The following is a 25,031-nucleotide window of genomic DNA, read 5'->3' as shown; positions in this document are numbered from 1 at the left end:
GTCGAGAAATGCTGCGGTCCCATTGACAACAAGCTGCCCATTGGAAAGGGCTTCAAAATGGGGCCTTCCCCATCGACTCTTACCCCAAACCAATAGTGTATACCTGATTAATTCTCACACAGGGAGAGCCATAACCACACGCAGGTAGTAAAAAGGGCTGAATAAGGCTCTAAGTTCAGTTGAATAATTTTTTCGTTCCTCTTCCCTTTCATTTTTGCATGGACAAAGCCCTTATTAACCTTATCTATAAGACAGGCGCTTCCTGGGTATCTCATATCAGATCCAAAACGCAGGCTGTTCCTGTTGGGGTTGCACCTCCACTTCCTCCACACCTAAAAGAGAGCTGCAAAACACAGACCTGGATTCTTCCTCTGCTGCTTAGCACCCTTCCAATAGTGGTTTTGCTACAGATTGCCAATAAGAAATGATTACAGCAAAGAAAATAATCTCATACTCAACCAGTGACACCATCCTACCCAGCAAAAATCAAATTAAGTACAAATCAAATACTGGGCAGGGTTAATTTCCAGCCTGCATGTTAATCTCAGAGCAATCTCACTGAAGTTCAGAGTATAATCTATGCTACATTGATGTGAAATGGGTGTAGGGTCCACCTCCTTCTTTTGAACTTGATGGAATTCAGCAGGGCTGATAAAGGGCCTTTTTCTTCTGAAATCTGTCATTCCAGTTGGCTGAATAAAAACCATTATGGGGTGTGGACTTCTCTCTTTCTTTTTTTTTTCTTTCCCTTAATGAAAGGAGCGTTTCATGAGCTTTGAAATAATTTTGCTGTTTCTCCCTTCCGCTGTGCCCTCTCAATGGGGAAATGGAAAATGAAGGGGAAGCCAGGGAAGAGAACAAGGAAAACTACCAAAGTTGCTTGATACGACACTTGAATATCTTTCTTTTGGATTGCAATATGGCTAATGGAGGGAGAAAGGCATATGTTTAAAACTCCCTTGCAGTTCTTTCTTGCAAGAAGCATTTTGTCCATCTATCTGCAAAACACTTAACCTTTCAGATATGTCTCTCAGTTCAGTGCATGTTTATGGGAGGAACACTTGTGTTGCACTGAGAACATGCAATGAAATGGGCATTGGGTGGGCTCTTCTATTTGTCACATAAGTTGTGTTTGCATGGCCTGCAGGAGAACACAGCTCCTGGCTGACTTATATTTCGGGTCAGCTGTGTTCTGGTTGGAAAACATTGGTTGTTTCCAGCTGTAGATGGATGGATCTGACACAAACCCAACATCATCATCAAAATAAAGATAATAGGGGTCTTTTAAGCCTAGTATTATCCCCGTGTTTCCCCTCCCTGTTCTATTGAATGCAGCAAGCCCTCGGGGGAACCCGGTTTAAGAATGCTTTATTCTAGGCATTCATTTGAATGATGACCATAATTATTTCTGTACATGTGTATGACCCAGTTAACAAACCCATCCTCGGCATCCCATGGTCTCTCTGACCCTGCCCATCTCAGCAAGGAGGTAACCTCAGCTCCTGGCAAACTTATTTTTGAAACAAGCGGTCGAACTGGTTACTGCATCTTAATGAAAATCATTTCTTTCTTTCTTTTTTTTTTTCTTCCTGAGCATTTCTATGTATATAAACAGCCCTTCCTCCCAAACCTGGTTAGACAAGAATGTTGCTGGGTGTGGACCGCCTTGTATAATTAACTGCACAGCTGTGGCTTCTGATCCCTGGTAACGTCTGTTCCTTTCTTTCCTTCTTTCTCCCTGCCTCTACCTAGCATTATCCAGAGCTCATCTCCTCCTCCTTGCAGGAGCTCCAGGTGCGTCACTTGGGCAGCAGCTTCCCTGCATTCCCCCGTCATTCCTCATTGGGACGGCCAGCAGACAGGCACACGGCCACAGCTGCTTCCAGGGGTCGGGGGAACAGCACTGGGGGGACAGGACAGAGCCGAGGAGCCAAGAAGCCAACCTGCTTTGGTTTGACGATGGAAACAGGGAGTGCAGCAAGGACAAATGGCACTGCTGGGAAGCCAGAGGATGTGAAGAGTCCGTCCGCCCCCAAGAAGGATGAAGAAGTGAAGAAGACGACGAATCCTAGCGGAGGCGAGAAAGAGCCAATAAAGGGCACTGGAGGTACCTCCCTGGAGACCGGACAAATCAAGAGCTCCCTCTTCTCTGGGAGTGACTGGAAGAGGCCCATCATTCAGTTTGTGGAGTCGTCCGATGAGAAGAGATCGACCTACTTCAGCATGGACTCGACAGACTCTAAGAAGATGCCATTTGCTAGCGGACAGATAGGAGACATGAGGAGAACCCCACTCTCCTTTGCAGACAAGGGCGACCTCAGGAAGTCCCTCTTCAACTTGGATTCCAAAAAGAGCTTCTTGCCTAATGAAGGGGAAGGGAGGAAGCCCTTGTTCTCCAGCGGGCAGATAGGGGACATGAAGAAACCATCCATGCCTCTGGTGGAGACGGGAGACCTGAGAAGACCCACCTTCAATAAGGTGCCTGACAGAGCAGCTGGCTCACGGCCCAGGGTGAAGCTGGAGGATGTGCTGTGCGATTCCTGCATCGATAACAAGCAAAAGGCCGTCAAGTCATGTTTGGTGTGCCAGGCTTCCTTCTGCGAGCTGCATCTCAAGCCTCATCTGGAGGGAGCAGCTTTCCGGGACCATCAGCTCCTCGACCCCATCAGGGACTTCGAAGCAAGAAAATGCCCTGTGCATGGGAAGACCATGGAGCTGTTCTGTCAGACAGACCAGATGTGTATCTGCTACCTCTGCATGTTCCAGGAGCATAAGAACCACAGCACGGTGACGGTGGAGATCGAGAAAGCAGGCAAAGAGGTAACATAACACTTCTCTAATTGCTTTTTTTCCCCCCCTAATTATCTTTCCAATGGAACTCAATGTCACTACAGAGTTTTTTCTCTCTATCCTACGGCCTCTCCTAAAATCATGGCTGCGATATAATCCTGGGATGCAAGGGAGGTGGTTGGGAAGGCATACAGATCAGTACTGCTCAAGGTTGTGGTTACAACAGAAAACTGTGATCTCAGCTCCCTGGTGTGAGCTTCTGCTTTCTTGTTTGTCTTTTCTGTTATGGAGATAATGATGTTGAGCCCCACCTGTAGGAAAAGTCTTTTGAAGCTTAGATGATGAAAAATACAACTTAGTGCAAACACAGAGCGATTAATTTTTTCCCTGAAGTGTTACTGCAGTCGTCTCAAAAGATGGACATCTAAAGAGATGGGACTGGCGTGTGAACCAGTGCTCTCTCTAATGAAAGTCTTCCACTTTTGTTTGCCTGAATTCTCACTCAAGTTTGCTTTCTGGGTGGATGCACCATTATCCCACTTGCTCCAGTGAATGTCAGGGTCCCACTACATTCAGTTCTCCTCAGGCTGGAGACCTTGTGGTCTATCCAGGCAGGGAAGGAGAGATGACAGAAAGGAGACCCATAAAGCGGTCACATAAAATCATTTGCCTAAAGTTACAGCCAGCCCATGGCAGGAGCTGGAAGGGCACCCAGACCTGCTGGATCCCAGCCTTAATCACAGCCCAAGAGCTCTGATGTGGTGAACAGGCACGTACAAGTACCCACTGTTGGAAATTCTTGAGTTACACGTAATTCAGAAGAACAGTTTACAGTGCTAAGAATGTTTAACTCATAATGCTGGAGGAACATCTCTTTTTTTAGAGCTTTTCTGTCTCTCCTTGCACAGTTTTTGGTGTTCTCATGCAATGCCATCTTCGCCTTGAAGCCTGACTGGAACCAGACAAAGCTTCTCCCTATATTTAGATGAACCTACACCACCTTGATTGTACGTAGGCAAGCAGAGCTGGGTGGAGGAACCTTCACCTAGGATTTAAATGGTGTTTGATTTCTCTCCCAGAGTGTTCGTGCTGTTCTGGTAAGGTCTGTGCTTGCCCTGTGCTGATTCTGCTCCTGCTAAGCCCACAGGATTTAGGGCTTTATCAATGAATCATACACATGTGCAAGTTTCTCCTGACAAGGAGCCTTGGTCGTGTTGTAACTTGAGGGAGTATTCACTCAGACAAAACCAATTAGCAGGAAAGCTGTTGCTTACAAATGTTTATTCCTAGCCCTGAACTATTCTCCATTGGTGGAGCCTTAGCAAGAACCACAGGGAGGGACGAGCGCTGCCAGGTCCCTTGTGTGCATCACCTCTTCTTTTCAAGTCTTGCAAATTGACTGAGCTGGAAGACGACCACAAATTGGTGGAGTGGCAAAGCCTTTCTTTATGGAAAGAGTGAGCAAAAAACCCCACAGTGGGGGAACCCCAACCCCATTGCTGCTGCTGTGGCATCACTTGGCACTCAGCAGGGTAGCTGTAATGCAATAAGGTGTATCATACTCATGTTCTTTCCATACTGTAGAATGAATGCAGTTTACAGCCCCTTCCATGAGGCTGATACAGGCCTGTAGGGAGGAAAGCTGCTGTATTGTGCTGGTGGGAAACTGAGGGACAGCTGTCGTGCCTTCCATGGAATGAGGTAACTGCTGCACCTTGCAGACAGAGAGAGTGCGGCTTAAGAGAAGAGGAATGCAAGCAAGCCAGTAAGCAGATGTCTACTGGTTAAGGCATTTAGGGAAGCAGTGGAAAGGTTGGGATTTCTGTGAGGCAAAGGGAGAGCACAGCAGCATCTGCCATGTTACAGAGCCAGGCTGGGAGCTCCTCATCCCCTTCCTGCTGTGCTGCACAGCGACAACTTACCATGGAAGATGGATATATTTTTTCTAAGTTTCCACCCATTGGTATTTGCCTATTATACCCAGAAAACCCTTAATGTCTTCCCCAGCTCCACTTTGCATGAATTTCCTGCTACAGATTTAAAGCAAAACTAGCACCTCCACCAGAACCAGCACAAGAAACAGCCAATAAAAAGATTGTGAGGCCATGTAATAACAACACCACTGAAAAGAGAGAGCTGTCAATTGCAGCCTGGACGCTCACATAAACCCCTCTGGTCAGCCTGATTCATCAGCAGCCCCAGACCCCCCCCCTCCCCTTTCAGACAGTCCTTCATTTTGAAAGGGGATCCTTCATCCCAAACCTGTTTTACAGGCCCATTCTCAGAATGAGACGACTTCGCAGATGCCTGCCAGCCACCGAGCTGCAAATAACTCAGCATTATGATCCATCACAGCCTCAGTGCTCAGCACGTCGGGTCAGATCTACCCTAAAAAAAAAAGCTTTGGGTTGTTTTTTTCCCCCCCTTTTATTCTTTAGCTTTAGAGAAAAGTTCCCACCGCATGGCAGGTTTAAAGGGTTGGCAGAGAAAAGCTGTGCAGGAACAAGAGCTGGGTGTTCTGCTTGCTTCTAAAAGCGGAGCCTTCACAGAGGATGCAGAGGCTTTGAAGTCAGCCATCCTCAGAGAGGATCCAGAGGGGTTTCCATCTGGGCCTCTCTGTATTGTTCTGGTTGAATACACAGCAGAAAAAAAAAAGAGCTTATTGATGTGCCAGAGGAGAGTTTTTGGCTTTTCCCATTGATGCAAGGGCACGGTGAAGCCTGGGGCCTTATCTGCACATGGATTGGACTGAAAAATCTAATGGCAAAACCAGTAGAAACCATCTCAGACAACGTGCTCATTTCTCAGCTGTGCCACTTCCAATATAAACCTGGGACAACTCATTTCAGCTCTTCTTCTCCCACTTCATTATTGCATTTGGTTGTTGCTGACGGATAATTACCATAGCTCTCCCAGGCTGGTGACACAGGGGTGTTCCCTGATTCAGGGACTGGGTTCCCAGAGCATTAAGACATGACGATGCTTGCATTGCTGCCTTGCAAAAATGAGTTGCGTCATGATGCAAGAGTCATAATCTCACATCTCCAGGTCCTTTAGCACAAGGGCTGGGTTCACTTGTGGATGTTTAGATGTACACTCTGAACTTTCACTTAGGCCTCTTGACTGTCCTAATTAATTTAGGTGGCAACAGGGGATCCTCTGTCTGCTCCGACTCTCGGTGCCAGCATTTCTCATAGTCAAACCTAATGCTCTAAACAAGCGTGTCCCACATTTTTCACCATTGCCATCATTTCTGCAGTGTAGGGACCCCTCCAATGACAGGTACAACCCTGCATAATCTCTTTTTAATGTCCTTCTTTTGCTACAAACAGTTCTAGTGGACGTGCTGCCATGCAATGAAGATGCTCCCTTTGCTTCTATCCCTACCAGCATTTCCTTTGCCCTCATTAGGGGACTTTTAACCCAAGCTGAACCTGGCTGACTGTGGTATTTGCATTCCAATTTTTGGAATGATCTCTGTAATTTCCATTTGCAAATCGTATTCTTACTCTAAATTGTAGTGTGGGGTTGCTCTTAAGCAGTTGTTAGGTTCCATCCCAGCGGCACCCAAACTACCTTTCTTCATGAAGGGATCTTACAGCTCCAACAAGTTGCTAAGAGCAAGCTACCACTTTGGAGCCAGTAATAGTTTTCTAAGTTCCTTTGAGACCCATCTTAATTAAAAAGCACCTCGAAAGTATCGTATTGTTATCACCACCTCCCAGCCAGCATCTGGAAAATTCTCCTGGAACCTTTTCCTTTCAAATCTGTTGTGATTACAAAGCCTCTGTGGCTGTAAAACATCCAACCTTCTGAAAAGAGAGCTCCACTTTCTTGTCACGAGGACATCCTTATAGTTAGGGGTGAAGAGGGGCACAACGATGCTTGGGAGGTTCTCTTTTGCAAACAGACAATGTCATTGGATGTAGCTCATGGCTCAAGGCTGTCAGGGTGTATGGATGCAGTATAGAGGGCCAATGGTCTCCCAACTCAACAAAGAAGGACAATTAGAGCCATAGTATAAAGATATAAAGCAGTATAAAGATGCTGCTCTTCTGGCCCAGAGATGCCTTTGAGTACATTTGCCTTTTTTGTTTGCCCTTTCTTCTTCCTTTTTTTATAAGGCAATAAAACAACAATCAAATTGTTTTCCTTCTATAAATAGAGGTTTTCTAAATTGGAACAGCAAGAGTCGATGGCTCTCAGATGCAGCTGTGCTTGATTCAGGCTCAAGAGGATGTTCAGACCCAGCAGCAACTGGCACCAAGACAAGAGCCTCCATGGGCAGATTTCCCTGCCCTGAGCTGGCTGACAGTTTGTTACCTTCTTGCTCTTCATGCTGTGATGCTCTTTTGCTGCTCATTTCAATTCCCACCCCCAAAGCCAACAATGAACAGGAGAAAAGAGCTGGGTTTGCACGTTAAGTTATGATCCTGGCTTGGTGGCAGCGCAACCTTACCAATGTTAGCTTCTGGATTCCCCCATCCCTCACTTTCCCTACCAATTACTGTTGACCTAAATATGAGTCCTCACATTCGCCAAAGGATCCCACACCTACAGTGGGTTTTTAGAGGCACTATTGTGCCATAGCACAGCTGAGGAGCACGGGTCATTTCTGCTGACTGTGCCATTCCTCAAGAGCTCTGGGGACGTGTGTGCCACCACCAGATCACCTGTAGTTATAGCTGTGCTGTGACCAACCAGCGCACACATGAAACACAGAAAGATCTTGAGACACGTAAACAACGGCTTTGTCATGATCTAAAGGGCAGGGAGGTGGTGAGCAGCGGGTGAGCTAACGGGGCAGCGCTCAGCAGCCGGGTCCTGCATGGCACAGGGATGTCCCCATCAGTTCCCAGCCCTCCATGGGCTCCAGCTCCCCAGCCTGCATTGCATGCAGATGTCTGCTCTGCAGTTTGCTACGAAGCCAGTGCAAAAACAAAATGCAAATGGCTCCCAGGGAAGGTGCTGATCTAAGCCAAGCATGGCTGGTTACTCCTCCTCCCTTCTTCCTTTTGTGTTATTTTTTGGGAGATATTTTTCTTTTTTTTTTTTTTTCCAAGCATTCCCCAGCTTCATCATAACATGAAAGCTCTCAATTCAGAGCAAATTAATCCACGATCCTGTCTAAACAGAATTCCTGCCGGAGGCACCGTCCTCTTTGTTGCAACACTCGTCAAACGTCATTCCGTAATTACATGAAAACTGTTATTGCTGCAGAGGCACACCCTGGGATGGGCCCCGTGCTGCATACACAGCTGAATTTTGAAACAGGCCTCGTCCCCCTCCAGCTAATGACTCTAATGTGATTAAAAGCAGCACCATGACGGTAGCTTGGTAGGTGGGTGCTGCTGTCTTTGCTGAGGAAGCTGAATCTCTGAGCATCTCAGAGCAGCTCTGGCACCTTATCCCCTGTCTCCACCTCAAGCAATGCCAAGCAGTCTGTACTGCAATGTAATGCAGCACAGCATTCCTCAAGGCACGGCATGCAGCCTTTGCTTATGCATCTCCTCTCTTCCTGCAGGCTGAGCTCTCGCTGCAGAAGGAGCAACTGCAGCTGAAGATCATCGAGGTTGAAGATGAAGTGGATAAGTGGCAGAAGGAGAGGGACCGTATCAAGGTGCGTGGGGGGATATTCACTTTTCCATCTGTCCTATGCTTGTCTCTTTCTTTTCCAGTCTCTCCCATCACTCTTTCTTCCCTCAGTTTTCCTGGCATATCCAGCTCTTACTCACTCCGTTCCTTACCTAGCCTCTACCTCATCACTTTCCAACACTCATTCACGCTACATCTTGGCAACAACAACTCATACTGAAGTCATTTTGCAACACATCCTGCAGGAGGCAAGAGAAGCCTGCACAGCCCTGTTATGAAATGGCTCGGGACACCTCCCTGCTTTAGGTTCCTATGGTTCTACCATCACCAACAACCAGGTCCATTTGGAAACAAAAGCATGTTGCCTTTCTCCTGCTGGTCCACTTAGAAAATCAACTCCAGAAGTGCTCTGGATTGCCCACCTCCATCCTTGGAGGTGCTTAAAGCCACATTGGATGGGATTCTGGGCAACCCTGAGGGATGGAACTAGATGATATTTGAGGTCCCCCCCCCAGTCCAACCATTCTATGATTCTAAAGCAACCAGGTGTAGCTACGCCTTGTTTATAGTGGAACAGTTCATTTCCATACTGATAGAGGTCTCCTTTATAATCCTCTCACCACACGAGGGTTAGAATATAGTCACGGTGCCTTGTTTTATTTTCTTTAATTTACACCCTAACTGAATAGAGCAGTGAAAACACCATTTGAAGACACCCCAGAGAATTTGCATAATATTAATAAGCAAAGCCGTTCTTCTCCCTTTTATGTGGTACACGCACACTGGCTTGCCAGTTCTGCTTTTTGTCTCCTCTATTATTATTATTATTATTACCACCACTATTACTATTATTGGAAATGTGGCCTAGAAATTGTAACTCTGAATATAGTTACATCCATAGTCATTCTGAGGAGTATTTCAGAGGGATGGAGAGAGGTTGATGGGAAGTGTTTCAGCAGCTTTCATCTACTGAAATGGAGAGAATTTGGTCTTTAAATTCTGGAGGAGCCAGAGTTATGATTTAGAAAGTTAGACATTGTTTTTAAATATCACTTAGGAGTGCAGCTCATGAATTGAAGAGATGCTATTATAATGAGGAAGACAGCAGGCACTATCTATATACACACTTACTGCAAGAATTCATATTACTTATCTTAGCATAGCTTTCTGGTGCTAAGGATTGCATACCTAAAGTCTCCATAGTCATAGTCCCAATGCTGAGAATCATAGAATCATGAAGGCTGGAAAAGATCTTTAAGATCATCTGTTCAACAGTCCGCCTACCACCAATATTGCCCACTCAACCATGTCCTTCAGTACTACACCTACCCCTTCCTTGAACACCTCCAGGGCAGTGACCCCACCACCTCCCTGGGCATCCTGTGCCAGTGCCCAATAACTCTTTCTGACAATATATTCATCCTAATATCCAATCTGAACCTCCCCTCCTGTTCCATCAAGTGCTTGGATGCAACCCCACCAACATCCCTTATTAGCAAGTGGCTCCACGCGAGATTTCACCTCTTATTTCTCACCATTTATTGTGTCTTTTCTGCTGCCTTCCCTCTCCTTCCCTTGCCCCCACAGAACTACACCACCAATGAGAAAGCAACAGTAGATCAGCATTTCAAGGAGCTGATCCGCGACCTGGAGAGGCAGAGGGATGAAGTGAAGGCTGCTCTGGATCAGAGGGAAAAGATTGCCTCGGAGAACGTGAAAGAGATTGTGGATGAGCTGGAAGAGAGGGCAAAGCTGCTGCGGGAGGACAAGGAGAACAGGGAGCAGATCCATCAGATCAGTGACTCCGTGCTCTTCCTCCAGGTCAGAAAGACCTCATTTGCTTTTCCTTTTCTCAGACATCATAGGAAGCACTTGTCTGTTCCAGTTCAATGCATATGTACGTGAGGAACCAGCCTGGCATTTCAAGCTGTGTCTGCTGCTGTGAAGCATGAACTTCAGCATGCCAAACCCTCTTTTCCTCCTTGTTTTGGTGGCTAGAGCACACAGCCAAAGCATTTGACTACCTCCCATCCATCTTCACTATTCTCCCTCCCTCTTTGTGTTATTTGGAGCCTGACATAGACAGTTTCTCGGGATTTCTCCTTATATTCCTGAATAATCTCTCTTCTCCTCTCTTTGACAGGAGTTTGGGGCTTTGATGAGGAATTATGTCCCCCCTCCCTCCCTCCCGACATACAGCGTGCTGCTTGAAGGGGAGAGCATGAGCCCCTCCATGGGGCTGCTCCGCGATGACCTCCTCAATGTCTGCATGAGGCACGTGGAGAAGATCTGCAAAGCAGACCTTGGCCGCAACTTCATCGAGAGGAACCACATGGAGAATGGTAAAGTAACCCAGAGATGTCCCATACCTGGGCAGAGCCTGGCTCAGGAGCTCATTGGGTAACAGAGGAGGTGGGATTATAAGAAAGGTCCCACCAAGCAGAGCTGTGCTTCCTCAGCTCCTGTCTCAGGGAAATGCAGAGCTCATGGGTTCCTGCAGTGATTAAGGATGAGCAATCTTTCTTATGTAAACAGGGAGGGTATGGTCAATACCACAGCAATGCAAGGAATCTTCTAAGGCTTTGAACCCACTTTCTTTCAGTCTCTTCCCATCAGTTCTGCAGAGGACTTGTGTTGCATAAAGCTTGTTTGTGAGACTGGACACCATAACCATGTTTCACTTCCAAGCTGTCCCACAAACAGCCTTTGTGACCTTGGGCATGGTACTTAATCCCATTAAATGACCTCTTGCACTAAGAACAGTAGGGATGGGAGTAAATCCTTGTCTCGCCAGGCTGTGAGGAAGGTCTAAATTATGATTAATTGTAAGACCGCAGATAGCAGAGCAATAAAGGTCAAGAAGCTGGATTGGTAACCTGAGGATAAATTGCAGCCTGCTGTCCAGAAGAGGTGGCTCAAAAAGATGTAGGAATAGACTTGAAGCCCATTTCACACAACAGAAGATCACCACAATGTCTCCAACTTCCACAAAAGACAGATGCACATTACAAGATGATAGGATAAAAGAGATGGGGAGGAAACAATGGAAAAAGCAAATAGAAGCACATGAGTCAGACCAACATGGGACATGTTACTGGAGAACAAACAGTGTTTCTCAGAGGCTGATGTTTATGAATCAGCCTGACATTCATGATTTAGAGCAGTAAGAATGAAGGAGACATGGGAGCAGAGTACATTTGGATGTGTAATGAGAGTCACTGTATTCATCAAGTGATAGAGTGCTTCCTTCCTTCATTAGGAAGAGATAGAGCAAGTCTTAACCCCAAGGAGCCTGCATTTAATTCAAGCTCCCCCATACCTTCAAGCAGGACTAGAAACTGAATATATTACGTCTTCCAGTATTTACCACTGAACCATAGAATCACTAAGGTTGGAAAAGACCCCTAAGACTGTATAGTCCAACCATCGACCCATCACTGCAGCACCTCGTGTGCTAAGGTCTGCTGGGAAACCTGGCTGTAATGCAAGTCAGGTAGATGGAAGACAGCTCAGATTCAAAAATCACTTGGGTTTCTGTAGGATTTCCAAACCATGGACGGCATAGAGCCAAAGGGGGCTCTGGCTGCCAGCTGCTCACAGCACTGTGAAGGTTAGATGAGTAAGTTGGAGTTAAGGAAGTAACTTCCAGAGTTACAATAACCATCAAGAGTTTCTTTTGCTAAATCTGAGGCCAATACATTTTGCTTGGCCATTCGCACAATATGCATATATCCCGTTACAGCAGCGCTAAATAAAGGCTGACTTCCTCCTTACCAGCTGATCACTTTCAATTAGCTTCCCTCCATGCTACTGATGTCAGAACCCTCAAAGATACTCGAAATCCATGGGATTCGAGTGCCAAAGTATTTCTGAGCAGGGCAACACTGCACCACTGCCAGAAATCTGGGCACTTTTGGGAACTGTATGGGGATGTAATGGACACAGCTTGCAGCCTGCTTAATGAGCAGAGCAGTGGCATCCACTCAGTTGGGAAATGTTATTTAAGGTGAATCTCAGAAACTTCAGAGCACTCCATTTCTCAAACCACAGTTACACTTGAAAGAGGACAGCACTCTGCATCGAGTGACTGCAAGGAAATAACTCCACAATTACTTAATGGATTTAATTAACTCACACTCCCCCTGAGTCACTGCAACAAATTCATTTGCAACCAGCTTGATCTTCCAACGTAAGAAACTTCCCATGAAGAAATATTATATTAATGGAATGAAGTCTGCTTAATAGCAGACTCCAAAGGGAATCCACTTTCTTTTAGTTGTCATAACAGGTACCTACTTAGTAGTGTGGCAAGGAGGAAAACAGTCAGAGAGAGCCCAGGGATTTAGAATAACACAAAAATAAATCAGAGAAATTGCACAAAAGTTTGTTCAGTAACTTAAGAATCAAACAGTGGAACTATCACAATATGGGAACTAAACTTCCATCCTTCCAAAGAAGCACAGATTTAGAGAAGAATTAAGGCATCTATCTATCTATCTATCTATCTATCTATCTATCTATCTATCTATCTATCTATCTATCTATCTATCTTTCCCATGGATCATTCCCTGAAAACAGAACCAGGCTGTGCCAAAGGGAAGGGTCCTCTCACTTTTAATGAAGCTGGAACCAAAACCATGGAGCCTTCCCAATTCTCTCATCTCTTTGGGCTCTGCAATAGTTGCAGGTCCAGCCCCTCTGGTTGTGCACCAGCTCTATGTGCAGGTTAAACACAACAGCAGCCAAACCCAAACCATTGCTTTTGAAGTGGGACCCCCACCTGTTCCTCACCTATTTGTGTTTCAGCTGTGCTAAACCTCTGCTATCTCAGGCTGAACCTCAGCACTTCTCGGCCTCACAACCCAAAAGTCCCACTTGCTTTCAATGGGCACAACCACCTCCTACCCCATGCTCAAGGCAGCAGCTCCAGCTTGTTGTCCCCTTCCCTTTGTCCTTGGCCAGGTTGGATGAGGCCCTGGGCAGCCTGATCTGGTGGGTGGCAATGTGCCCATGGCATGGAGGTTGGAGCTCAATGATCTTCAAGGTCCCCTCCAACCCAACCATTCTATGACTACATGACTCTGTTCCATGCCTGGGACCCCACTGATGCCTGCTCTGCTTCTCCAGGTGACCACCGGTACATGATGAACAACTACGAGTGGAACCAGCCTGACAACTTGAAGAGATTTTCCATGTTCCTGTCTCCCAAAGGTAAGGCAGCCCAACAGCTTTCTTCCAAACACAGCACAGGAAAGGAACTTCATTCACAATGTGTCCTCAGATTTGCTTTCCCACACATGTTATCCAAGGTCCTTCCCCCTGCATCTGTTTATGCTGGGTCTTCTCTCCATCCTACAAGGACTGGAGAAGTTTTTGCCTTTCTATCCCAAACAAGGCAACAAAAGTTCTTGGCTCCATAGAGGAGAACTGGAGCAACTGAGCTCTTTCAAGAGGGGAGTTTGTGACACCAGGGGAGTTTTAGCACGCGTTATCAGGTTGAAGTAAGCGTTATCCTCCACCAGAAGTTTACCCCTCTGTGCTATCAAATGTGAAAGCTACACCAGGCTTCATTTGCATTAAGATTTTACTTTCACCAGAAAACATGTTTTTTCCCTGCAGGGAAAGGATGCAAGAAGTGAGGAATGTGCCCTAAAAAAGCAGATTGAGGTTCTTTTCTGAGCTCTTACTCTGACAACAAGAGCCCTGGTGATCTGCCTATGTCCCCATTGCTACACGAACGCTATGGGATGAGTGAATGACTGTTTTCAACACATTCAGTTGTAAAATGGCAGCTGCCTATTTCTAAATCAGGACCTCCAGAGTGAGAAGTGCAGAGTGACAGAGCCCTGAGCAGAGCAGTGCCTGTAGAGACAGCAGCACAGAAAGAACAGGGCAGAATAACTAACCAAATCCCCTCTGTTCCTTAGGAAGCAGATCCCTGGCTGGCTTTGCCAGCTGTTTGCAGCTGCTGTTCTGCCAAGGCAGATGGTGGTGGGGCACAGGGCCATGCCTGCTATTAACCACGGTGCTGCCCTGAAGGCACATGTGTGCCATATCGCTGCTCTGTCTGTAGGGCTGCGTGAGGACAGCCCAGCTCCCAACACTGAGCCCTTTGTCTGAATGTCCCCTTTGCCCTTTTCCTCTGTTACCAACCCACACGGGCACCAGGATGCTGCTCAGATCCCACTCAAGCATCAGTCTTTAGCTGGACTGCACCCTGCTGGCCCTCTGAGTTTGGGGACAGCCAAGTTTGAGGGCATTTTGCAAGTGGAGGGTCCAATTCAAAGACCAGTCTGAGCCCTGCATCCTGCACCACCACCACCTTCAACCTTAAGGGATGGCTGAAAATGAGCTCTCCATTACGCAGGCTGAGGCCACCCAAAATGCTTTGGTGAAAATGGCCCCAAATGAATGTGAAGGGAGTGGAGGGTGAGAGGATGCTGTTCAGCATCCTGACCTCCTGAAGAACCCACCACGACAAAGGAGAAAATCGGCTGCTGGATTTAGAGGTCATGATTTAGTGCTGTTTATTGGACCCAGAGAGGATGTTTGCTGGATGCAAGTCAGCACACTGTGTCCCATTGCTTTCTGCAACGGGCTTTTGAGTATACAAACACTGCTGGATCATTTGTTTCACCTGCACACCTCCGTTGTCCTGAGAGCCCACATGTGTTGCTCGTTCTATACTAGCTTCCAATCCAGTTACTTCAACCAAAGAACTAAATATGTGGCAGCACAAAGTCCCTGCTGAAATAGGGACTGACCAGCACTGTGTTCTCTGCCAGACAGAGGGCACAAGATCCCTTATAGGGACAGTGGTAAAAGGGAACCAGCTGCTGCAACCACACCGATGGGGACTTTGGGAACAGAATGAGTCAGTAGGCAAAACAGGAGACATGACCCACTTAAGCTTGCATGCTGGCTAGCAGAGGATTATCTGATGAATAATGCACCATAACCATAATCATTTAGCTCTCCAGAGCTTTCTGCGCTCTTGCAGTGTATCATGTGCAAGTCCAGCACTGCTTCTGATCGCACCTTTTATAAGGAATTCCATAAAATGGAAGAAAAATCAAGTAAAAGAGGATGCCCTCCACCCTTTGTGTTGCATCATGTGCAGAGAACCCTTAAATATCTCATGACAGTTTTGCAACACACCCTATTTCTCTCTAGGTTGGGCCACTGCAAATTCTGCCTTAGGTCACACCAGCAAGCCTGCTTGCTGCAATGAGGAATGTTACCCATGTGGTGCTCTATGCTGGTACTAAAAAACTGCTTGGACTCGAGCTGACCCCTGTTTTTAAGACCTGCTTGCACTGAAGGAGCTTTCCAGTGCTCTTTTCCCTTAAAGACAGTATCGCAGAGCATCCATCTGCAGGGGTGACATAATGAGGCAGAGGGGAGACATAAAAGGCTTCAAATGCTGCCTAAAAGATGGGGGAACAAAGCATTCTGCTGCTCAGCACTCCTTTCTGTCCTCTTCCACCGGGCCGTTATTGTTTTTTTTAGCTCCTGACATTGCAAAGAGTTTGGCCAAAGCCAGAAGAAAGTTGGAAAGATCACCTTGTGCCTTTGCAGGTCTTTGAATCAGAGGAAGGGAGAGGCAACTGCTGCAATAGAAGCAGTGCTGAAATAGAAAAGCAGCCCACAGGATGGCAGCAAAACAGCTCAAAGCAGTCATCGCTTTGTGTTCTTCGGGGAGAGCCATGGCTGGCACAGGGGTTACAACAGCACAAGGCTGCAGCCCAGCATGAAGTCCTAGCAAAAAACCCATCCAGGTGGCGGAGCATCCTCTGCTCATGTCTCTTGTGCCCTAAATGCAAACCTCTGCCTGCAGGTCTCTTTGCAAAACAGCCACGTTGAGCAGGCAAAGTGCAGCTGGCAACTGAATGCAGCTGAAGACAGCTGTGCAGCAATGAGAGAGTTTTGTTCGCTAAATGATGGCAAGTCCCACCAACCCTCCTGGGCACAGAGCAAAAAGATCAGACTTCCCTCCCCACATCACATTTCTGGTCTGGGGTTGCATCCAGAGTGGTGGGGACTGTTTCACGTGCCACGCAGAGCCCTTAAAGCCAGCTCACCAGGAGCCGACTGCTGAACTGGATGCTCTTGTTTTACAGCCAGTTTCAACCCACGGTCATGGGAATTTTCCTCCTTCCAAGCGACTGAGGAAACACTTGGTACGGGTAAATCTGCCTTCAGTTTGAAAGGATCTAACACCCGTGCCACAGCTTTCCAGCTGTCTAACTGACCTGTCCTGCTTCCCCTCTTGGCTGTCCTGTCCCTGTCTCACAGAACCAGCTCTTATCTGGGTTATCAGCATTGGCTGCATACACCCAAACGCGAGCTGGCGCTGCTCTAGGGCTGTGTGTATAGGAGGGAAGGGCATCCCTGGTCCTCACTGCTCAGACAGTGAGAAGAAGATGGAAAACAGACAGGTGCCAGATTGTAAAGACCCTGAGATACCCAACCAACTGCCAAAGACCCTGAGACATCCAACCAACTTCCAAAGACCAACTAACAAACCAACTGTGCCTCCACCAACTTGTCCAAGGCGAGCTGCAGGGGCTCTGGCAGGGCCAGGATCTGGCTCAGTTCCCCCCAGCCCAGACCCAGAAGCACGAGGCTGCTCTCCTCCCTCTCCTATACACCTTTTCCTTACCACTTCAGTTCTCAGCATCGTGGCCTGCCCAGCGTTCACTGCCTGTACAGCACCCAGCGTGATGGGGAGGGGACTTTGTGGTGGCATGGGGAGAACAAGCAGCAACAAAGCCTTCCTTTCTCCCACCTATCCCTGCTCCCTCTGCCTGTTCCTGCTCAGAGGACCTTCCCTTTGTCCAAGCACTGCAGCCTCCTGCCCAGGGAGCCCTGGGCAAGCTACACCCACTGCCTGTGCTGCAGACAGGGCTGGCTCCATCTCATCGCTCATCTCTCACAACCATTTTGGCAGCCAGGAGGGGAAGCCTTGCTTTAATTTCACCAGGCTTTGAGTAAGGCTTCAACAGCTCCGAGGCAAAGGTGCTTTGGTTGCCGTGCCATTTTGCCTCATTATCCCAGTGCTGGAGATACCATTTACCTGCAAGGATGCTGCTCCTCAGTCACAACTGCACTCTGGGTCATACCAGAAAGTTTCTTCCCTCACTGGGACCTCCACACTCACACACTGTGCACCGGGACCCCACCACTGGCTGCTCTCACTTAGGGAAATGGGACACAGCCACTGGTCCCCATTTTCCCTAAGCCATTTGGAGGCAGTTATACAATGGTGTGTGTTAAAATGCTTAGGATCCCCCCTGCCGCACGCAACCCCCTGGAGTAACTCAACCTCTTCTATCTTCCAGTAGGCAATGGCACTAAGCTGCCTTTTCAATTCTCCTCGGTGGGACAGAATCCGCCCGGTGACTTCAGCAAACAGTCTGATGGGAGCCTCTTCACTAAGACCGGTACTGGGCACTTAGGTGTTGCCCTTCTCCCTCCCTTCTGCCCCTTTTTTTAGGCAATAAGATATTTCATCCTGTTCTTGCTCCCGCCAGGAGGTCTGGAGCAGCCCCACACCCGAAGATGAGAATTTGAGATGCTTTTAGGTGCTCGGAGACCGCAGGAGACGACATTTCCTTTCCCCCTCTAGCTTTATCACTATTACAAAACAGCTATTATCCTAAAAGAGTAATAGCCACCGAGCACAACCTTTAATAAAGCGATGCACTTAGCTGCCAGGTCTCTTTCATCTGAACCGACATTCCCCACTCATTGCCTCGTCATCTTCTTTTCACCACCAACCAGTTCAAGGGCACCCAAGGTTGAACCCAAGGGCACCAGCACCTGCCAAGCGCAGTCAGGTTGGATTAATTTGCAAGTGGGAGATGGTGGGGAAAGCCCATTGCCTGGCAGCTCTGAAACCGGTGGTGATTCAGCAGGGCTGCTATTATTTCTGAATCAGAACTGAGCTGGTGCAGTAGAAGGAGGTTAGGGCTTATCGCATTGCCAGGGGGTGCTGTCATTAATTTCTGACATGAAACCCAGGCCTCGGCTCTTTGCGCTAATTAAATAGCCTATAGTGTTCTTTGCAAGAGTCAGAATGCTTAGTTCATGGCTTGGCCTAAATTTAATTGGACTGATCGCATTCTGCCTCCTCGCATTCCCCCAGACATTTTAATTAGACAGACCTCCTGCACTCCCTTCTCCTAACCAACAGGGTGGTGGGATAGGTGTCTGTCCAATGGCTGCCGTGTCCCACCCCAGAAGTGGCTGCATTTCAATGTTAAGCAGTGCAATACTAATTACGTGGCACTTCTAGTCCTGCTGCTCACCCTGGTGCTTGCAAGGAGAGACGGGGATGGTGCCAGGGGCTGACCTATAACAGGCTCTTTTATGTTGTCACAGCTTATCCCTCAATAGTGAGACATCAGTCTGCAAAAGTGACGCCACAGACATGGAAATCCTCCAAGCAATCTGTATTGGTAAGAAACGAACCCTGGGGGTGAAGGCTTCAGCAAAGGAGATATCTGTTCTTGGGGGACCTGGGACTTCAGAGAATAGGGCTTTGGTCCTTTGGAAATGGGCAAGTGAAAGGTTCAGGTCAGCAGCTTCAGTTGTATTTTTCTGTGGTTAGCTGCATCCAGAGAGGGATGCACATTGACCCCCCTGTCACCACAGTGCTGGGATGTAGGAATAATCAATATTTCAAAGTGACATTTTGAAAGGATTTTGCCCTGGTCTAGAATTCGATCCAGGCTTCTAAAAGCTATACAAACATTGCAGAAGACACACTGGAATCTGTAGAACGTTTTCTTCCTGCATGGATATCATACACTCCTAATAGACTTTGACAACAAGAAAACACAGATTGTGTAAATAACTCCAACAGAGAACCATATAGAAGCATTATACTAATTACATCCTACAGTGAGCAGGCGCAGTATCAAAGACGAGGGGTCAGACAATGATGATAAATCACTACAACAGCTGTAAATGGCTCAGTTAGCACTACTGCCACAGCACAGGCAACAGCACACGACGAGGGCCAGAGGATGGTATTGCTGCTGTTCTCATGTGCAAGGTTAACAAAGAGTTAACCACAGACACACTGTGTTTATCCACTTTGATTTAGCATCCCTCCGCACCATGATGCGTTAAGATCTGAGTTAAGAACATCAGGTTTTTGCCCTCGTCTCTGCAGGAGGAACCCAGTTTTGAATTCCCATTGTATATTGGTGAGACATTATTTACCACTCCCTGGAAATAATACTTGTAAGGAGGAGGAGGCCAAGAGTCAAGAGCATTCCCAGACTGGAGGATGCAAATAGAAGGAATAGACAGCAGCGAGAAAGGAGCTGCCCAAGGACTGCAGCTCTATGTCTGCTCCATTTTAAAGGCCCCTCCAGGAGATGAATAGCAGTGCAAGGGACAACCTGTGATAGGCTGGAGCACCTTCAGATAATCCAGCCTTAAGTATTTGAACGTGCTACAGCACAAACACATCTAGGAGCAGCAGTGAGATTCAGTATCTTCTCTGTCTTGTGTTTGGTCATTGCCTTTCTCAAAGATCCCTATCCACATGGACACTCCAGCCAATGCTTTTTGATACTGACCCAATACCCACTTCCCTTCATCCCTGCTGAGAAGGCCTGGTGACTTCTCCCACCTAAAGCCACCTCTCTTTTTGTCTCCTTCATGCATACGCTGGTGCTGGCTACTCTGTTTTTATAGCCTATATTCACCAGATATCCCTGAACCTAACAATCGAGTTGATAAATATAAGCATTAAGAAGTCCCAAAATAGGAATATACACTCCGGGCTGCAGTAGCTCTGCGTGAGCTTTTATGGTCTATTGGCCCAATAATCTAGCTTTTAAAGTAGTCTTAAATATGTATTTAAGTAATACACATCCTAAGAGGTCCGTAAATACAGATCTTCACAAAGAACTCCACTGTTTTAAGGAGGAATGTCATTTCAACCCGGAGGGACTTCTTTAAAATGAAGGACCCTTCTTCCATCTCCTAATTAGTTTGGAATTGGAAGCCATAAAGTGAAAAGAATCTCAACAAAGAGAAGCGTTGAGCAGGAGGCTCTGGGAGCTGGCACTGAGCAGCAAGATGGGTTGACTTGCTCTCCAATGCTCCCAGCCTCAATTAATGCTCCTGGGAGGTCTCTCCTACCTTCTGCAAGCGAGATCTGGGCAGCAGATCAAACCTAAGACAGACCAGATGTTGCAAAACCAGGGCTGGCCCTGATTGCCTTGTCAACCACTTCCCTGCTTTAAGCATGTACTCATATCACCTTGGTGCTCCTCAGTGGCAGCATCCAAGCTACTCTGTGATAGGAGTTGCTTGTAAGAGAAGCAGTAAGGGTTAACCCTCAAGTTCAAAGCACTGCAGTGCAGGGGGCAGGTGAGGAAGAACTGATTGGTGGATGCAGGCTAAGGATTTCACCTTTCAGTCAGTCAATAAATGGGCTTTTGTGTTCTGCAATCACCTCCAGCCAACGCTAGGCTGCACAATGCACCTTTGCCACGTGTTGCTTGTTAGTAATGGCGCAGATAAGCATGAAATTGCTGGGGTGGGTCATGAGGAGAAGAGGTGCAACTGGAGACTGTGGTAATAGGGCTGGAGACAGAGGAACGTGGCAGCTCCCCTAGGCTTTGCCCTTGCGTCTCTTCCACTTACGCTTCTGCTTACCCAGACTTTTACATGGGGCCCTACAACACGTGGAGGTGCAAATAAACAGCGCTCCATTGTGGGGAGAATTTCCATGCATGAGAATTTGGGTTCTCCAAATAAGCACTGCACAGCATAGCCCATCGCTCACATAACTCTGCGTGGCTTTAAGTGTGAAAGCTCCCATGAGTTCTCAGGTTAGCGAGCAATTAAAAGACACTGAGAGAGGCATAAAAATAGAGGTGACATTCCTCTTCTCCCAGAAACCTCTCATCAAACCATGAGTCACAGGCTGAGAGTTTAGATCATACACGGACTCATTTGGATTAGGGCATGATGTCCATGCAAAGCATGCGTGCAAATCAAACAGCGTCACCATTTGCATTTGATGACTCCGGCAGAGAAACGAGGTGGTGCTGCTCTGCAGGACTGAAGGTGTTAAAATAGGAGTAAGTTAAATTACAAATGGTTGGGCTGAGGTATAGGTGGCCAGAAAAAGACGGAAGGTCAAACTTAATGCCCCAAATTCTCCATTGCAGTCACATTACCGCCCCTTTTACGTCAACAAAGGCAATGGAGCCACTTCCAACGAGGCACCTTGATTCCTGAAGATGTAGGGAAGAGCTGGCAGCACTTGGAGTGAAGACTCAGCTGCGGATTGTCATGGATGTACCTGCTACTCTATTAACCTTGCTGCTCTAATCTCTGCCAGGGAGAGGGAAGGTGCAGAAGGGAATCGCCTTTTCTAGAGGAAACACGGATTTTTTCCAAGTCCACTTGAAAGCTCTGCAGGCCTTAACAACATAACTCCATCCTCTGCTGTCACCTCCTTACTCCCCCTCTGCCATCACCCTTCCCTTTGCTCTGCAGGGCTGCTGCTCTGCTCCTCCAGGAAGCATGCATGCTTGGCTAGCACCCACCCTTCCCTTGCTCTGCTGCACTGGATGCCCTGCTCTCCAAGTGACCATAGCTAAATCCTGCTAGAAAATCCCAAGCAGGTGGGCTCTCCTCCTTGAGACCCTCCCTCAGCTCAGCTCTGCTACCGCTGGGCAGCAAAAACCAGCAACGGGGCCTATGGAGCAGCCCTACTGCAGCCCGAGGCCACTGCTGGCAGAGGGCAGAGAGGCTCTGTATGGCATTACAAACCCCCTTCAGCCACCTTTTCAAATTAAAAAAACAGATAGAAAATCCATCCTACTAATGGAAGATTGATTAGATGCCACAGGTATTGCGTTGTTTTGTGGGTCTTTTTTCTTCTCTTTTGTAAATTCCCCTAAAACAAAATTGGTTTATATATTTGTGGTTCGGGCATTTTTCCAGCAATAATGCCATCGTTGTTTGCTCAGGGTAGTGCTTTGAATTTGTCCCTGGAATAGATGAATCATATCAGCACCCAGCCAGTGCTTGCTAGCTTTGCTGTGATCTCCCTGAGATCATTTCCCTTCCCCTTGGATGAAGCAGAGGGGTCAGATCCCTGCTAGCCCACCCACTGGTGGCCCATTGCAGGGCCAGAGCCCTCCAGCTTCAGAACAGAGAAACAAGAGCTGACAGCTGCTTTGCACGCTCTGCTCTGTCCGAATGTGTCTGGAATGGCTTCTCCCTGCCTTTCCTACCCCAAAAGCTTGTAGCACCTGGCTGAGACAGCTCTCACCCATCTCTCCCTGTAAACTACTCATTTGCTAATTCCCATGCAATGATGCTCGCTGCTTCTTAATCCCATCCCTCAGATAAAACTGAGGTTGAAAGCTGGTTGCTCCAGAATACTTGAATGGCACCTATGGTACACTTATATTGTTTCTTTCTGATGATGATGATTATTATTTTTTAACTTTTTTTTTTCTTTTTTTAAATGACCAGAGGGAAAAGAGGTAGCGTGGTGAGGAAGGACAGAAGGAAGGAGAAACTGGGATAGAGGGTTGAGTTGCTAGGAAATGCACTGTGGGACTTGAGTATGTGCAAGAGAAAGGATAATTGAAGCCCCCAACCTCCCTTCCTCCCCCCCAAAAGAAATGTCACTGACCTTTTTCTCCCTGAGCAGGCACCTGGTTATCACTTTGGGTCACTCCCTCCCATTGCAGTGGAAGCTTCCACCTCCTCCTTTCTATTTTCCAAAACATGGGCATGATTTCCCCCACCTCAAACACACAGACACTCCAAATCTTGGATATAAAAACACCCTCCCTTCTTTTGCTTGCCCTAAACAAACTCCGCTGTGGCAACAGCTCAGATGTCAAAGTGCCCATGGGTCTCTGAGAACATGGTAGGTTGGGGGGAGCTGAGCATCCCCTCCCTCCGCTGCCCCCACTCCAACCCAGCCCCAATCCTTTCCCCCCCTTCCCCTCCTCACTTTCAGGGCCTCATTCAGATCTCAAAGACATGATAAAATCCATCAGCACCAACAAATTTGCTTCCCCCCCCCATCCTTGCTTCCCCCCAGCCCTGCTTGCAGGGTTCAGGGGAGGGGGCACAGCTCCTACCCCTGCTGGACCTCCTGCTGAGGTGTGTTCTGCATGAACTGTTTTTATCATGTTTGTCTTGATCAGCAAAGCAAGAGGAATTCCACCTCCTCAATCAGGACAAGACTACGCTGATGTAAAGCGGGCCCTTCACGTGTGCAACACATACTGCAGAAATAAAGGAGAAAGCTCCATGTCTGACAAAAAACCCCAGAGGATGAAGTGTCTGTCTTTGGTGTTTGTGTGCTTGTAGCAACGAGTCGAAGTCTCTTCAAAGACATAGAATCATGACAGTTGGAAAAGACCTCGATGATCATCAGGTCTGACCCCAACCCAACATCCTTCAGTGCCACATCCCTATGGCTCTGGAACATCTGTAGGGATAGTGGATATCCCTCCCATCTCCCTGGGCATCTGTGCAGTGCAGCATCCCCCTTTTGGAGAAGAAATGTTTCCTAATACCCAACCTGAACCTCTCCTAGTGCAACTTAAGGCCATTACTTCCATTACCACTCTGGTGGTGTGATATCTATAGGGATACGCAGGTCTGCCCAGCATGGCTGTCTCACAGATGCCCATCACATCAACTTGTTTTCTGCAAGGAGACCCCCTGACCTCTGCAATTTCTTGCCTATACGAAGGCTCTTCTCATTTACGAGCAAGAGAAAAATCCCTCATGGGCAGCTAAAGCTGCAGAATCAAGGCAAGGTTTGGTCATTTACCCCACACACTACAGAGCTTTCAGTGGATGCCTGGAAAATTCCCCTCCAGGTACTAAGTGCCACCTGCTTCCCCCCAGACCATCCCTGGGCACTGAGGGCACTACTGCCTCACTTAAAGCCAGTAAATCCTCCTTGTTTACCCCATACAGGAGTTACCAGAGAACAGAGCTCAGCTCCTTCCCATCAATTCCACTCACTGCCTCCATTACTGTTATTACTGTGATTAAAAAGCAATCAAAGAGAAATCTTCTTCCTGTCCTAAAATTGCTGCAAACATCTCGGTTCCACCACTTAAGCATGAGAAGAGCAAAATACACACAAGCTCTCAGACACCGCGATGCTGGAGAGTGTAATGGAGCTGATCACCCGAGCAGCAGCATCAGAAGTAAAGTGGGGCTGCAGGAATGAACCTGGCAGCTCAGGGAGCTCAGTGCTACATGCACAGCAATGAGATTTGCAGACTGATAGCATGATGTGCTCAGGGCTCTGCTCACCCACTGCCTAGGGCTTGGGGCTATGGTCAGCACTATAACCCCAGCATATCCCTAGGGGGTGGTACGGGGATGTTAGATGCCCAGTGGGCTTCTTTTGGTCCATGCACTCAGGAAGGATGATTGCACAGTGCCCTTTGGAGCAGCACCTTGCTGCAGCCTTGCTTCCATCATGACCCCATGGTGCACAGCTCATGCACGAGGTCTGCTTGGGGAACAGTGGTCTCACACCAGTAAGAGAAGAAATTTATGCTGAAGTTTGCTAGCACACAGGTAATTCTGAGCTGGAATGATGAATGATCTGTGCCAGCGCACAGAAA

At 47.6% G+C, this 25,031-nt stretch overlaps 1 protein-coding gene and 1 long non-coding RNA gene across 15 annotated transcripts in view; one reads left to right on the top strand and one right to left on the bottom strand.

The window, feature by feature from the left end:
* Positions 1-25,031, bottom strand: part of LOC146755283 (uncharacterized) — a 133,390-nt gene that overhangs the window by 8,969 nt on the left and 99,390 nt on the right. The window contains exon 1 of one of the 3 annotated variants that reach the window (XR_014938247.1): positions 10,755-10,874. The exons of the other annotated variants lie outside the window; for them this stretch is intronic. This is a non-coding gene — a long non-coding RNA (uncharacterized LOC146755283). Of the gene's footprint in view, positions 1-10,754; positions 10,875-25,031 lie in introns of those variants that run through there. 3 annotated transcript variants of the gene reach the window in all.
* TRIM29 (tripartite motif containing 29) lies at positions 1,588-23,706 on the top strand. 12 transcript variants are annotated; one of them, XM_032449081.2, is made up of 10 exons: positions 1,588-1,705; positions 1,786-2,820; positions 8,315-8,410; positions 9,973-10,206; positions 10,529-10,727; positions 13,513-13,596; positions 16,506-16,565; positions 17,727-17,828; positions 18,769-18,845; positions 21,582-23,706. In XM_032449081.2, the coding sequence occupies exons 2-10, from the start codon at positions 1,960-1,962 to the stop codon at positions 21,642-21,644; spliced, it is 1,776 nt and encodes a 591-aa protein (XP_032304972.1). In that variant the 5' UTR covers positions 1,588-1,705; positions 1,786-1,959; the 3' UTR covers positions 21,645-23,706. The 12 variants fall into 12 exon arrangements, with proteins under 12 accessions (XP_032304972.1, XP_015739682.1, XP_015739684.1 ...); XM_015884196.3 differs by having other exon boundaries at positions 1,642-2,820; XM_032449082.2 differs by having other exon boundaries at positions 1,643-2,820; positions 23,586-23,706.

This window comes from Coturnix japonica, chromosome 34, assembly GCF_054131305.1.
Source record: "Coturnix japonica strain WE chromosome 34, WE-NBRP24, whole genome shotgun sequence".
In the NCBI taxonomy this organism is placed as follows: Eukaryota; Metazoa; Chordata; class Aves; order Galliformes; family Phasianidae; genus Coturnix; species Coturnix japonica.
This window is presented reverse-complemented; position numbering and strand designations above follow the sequence as displayed.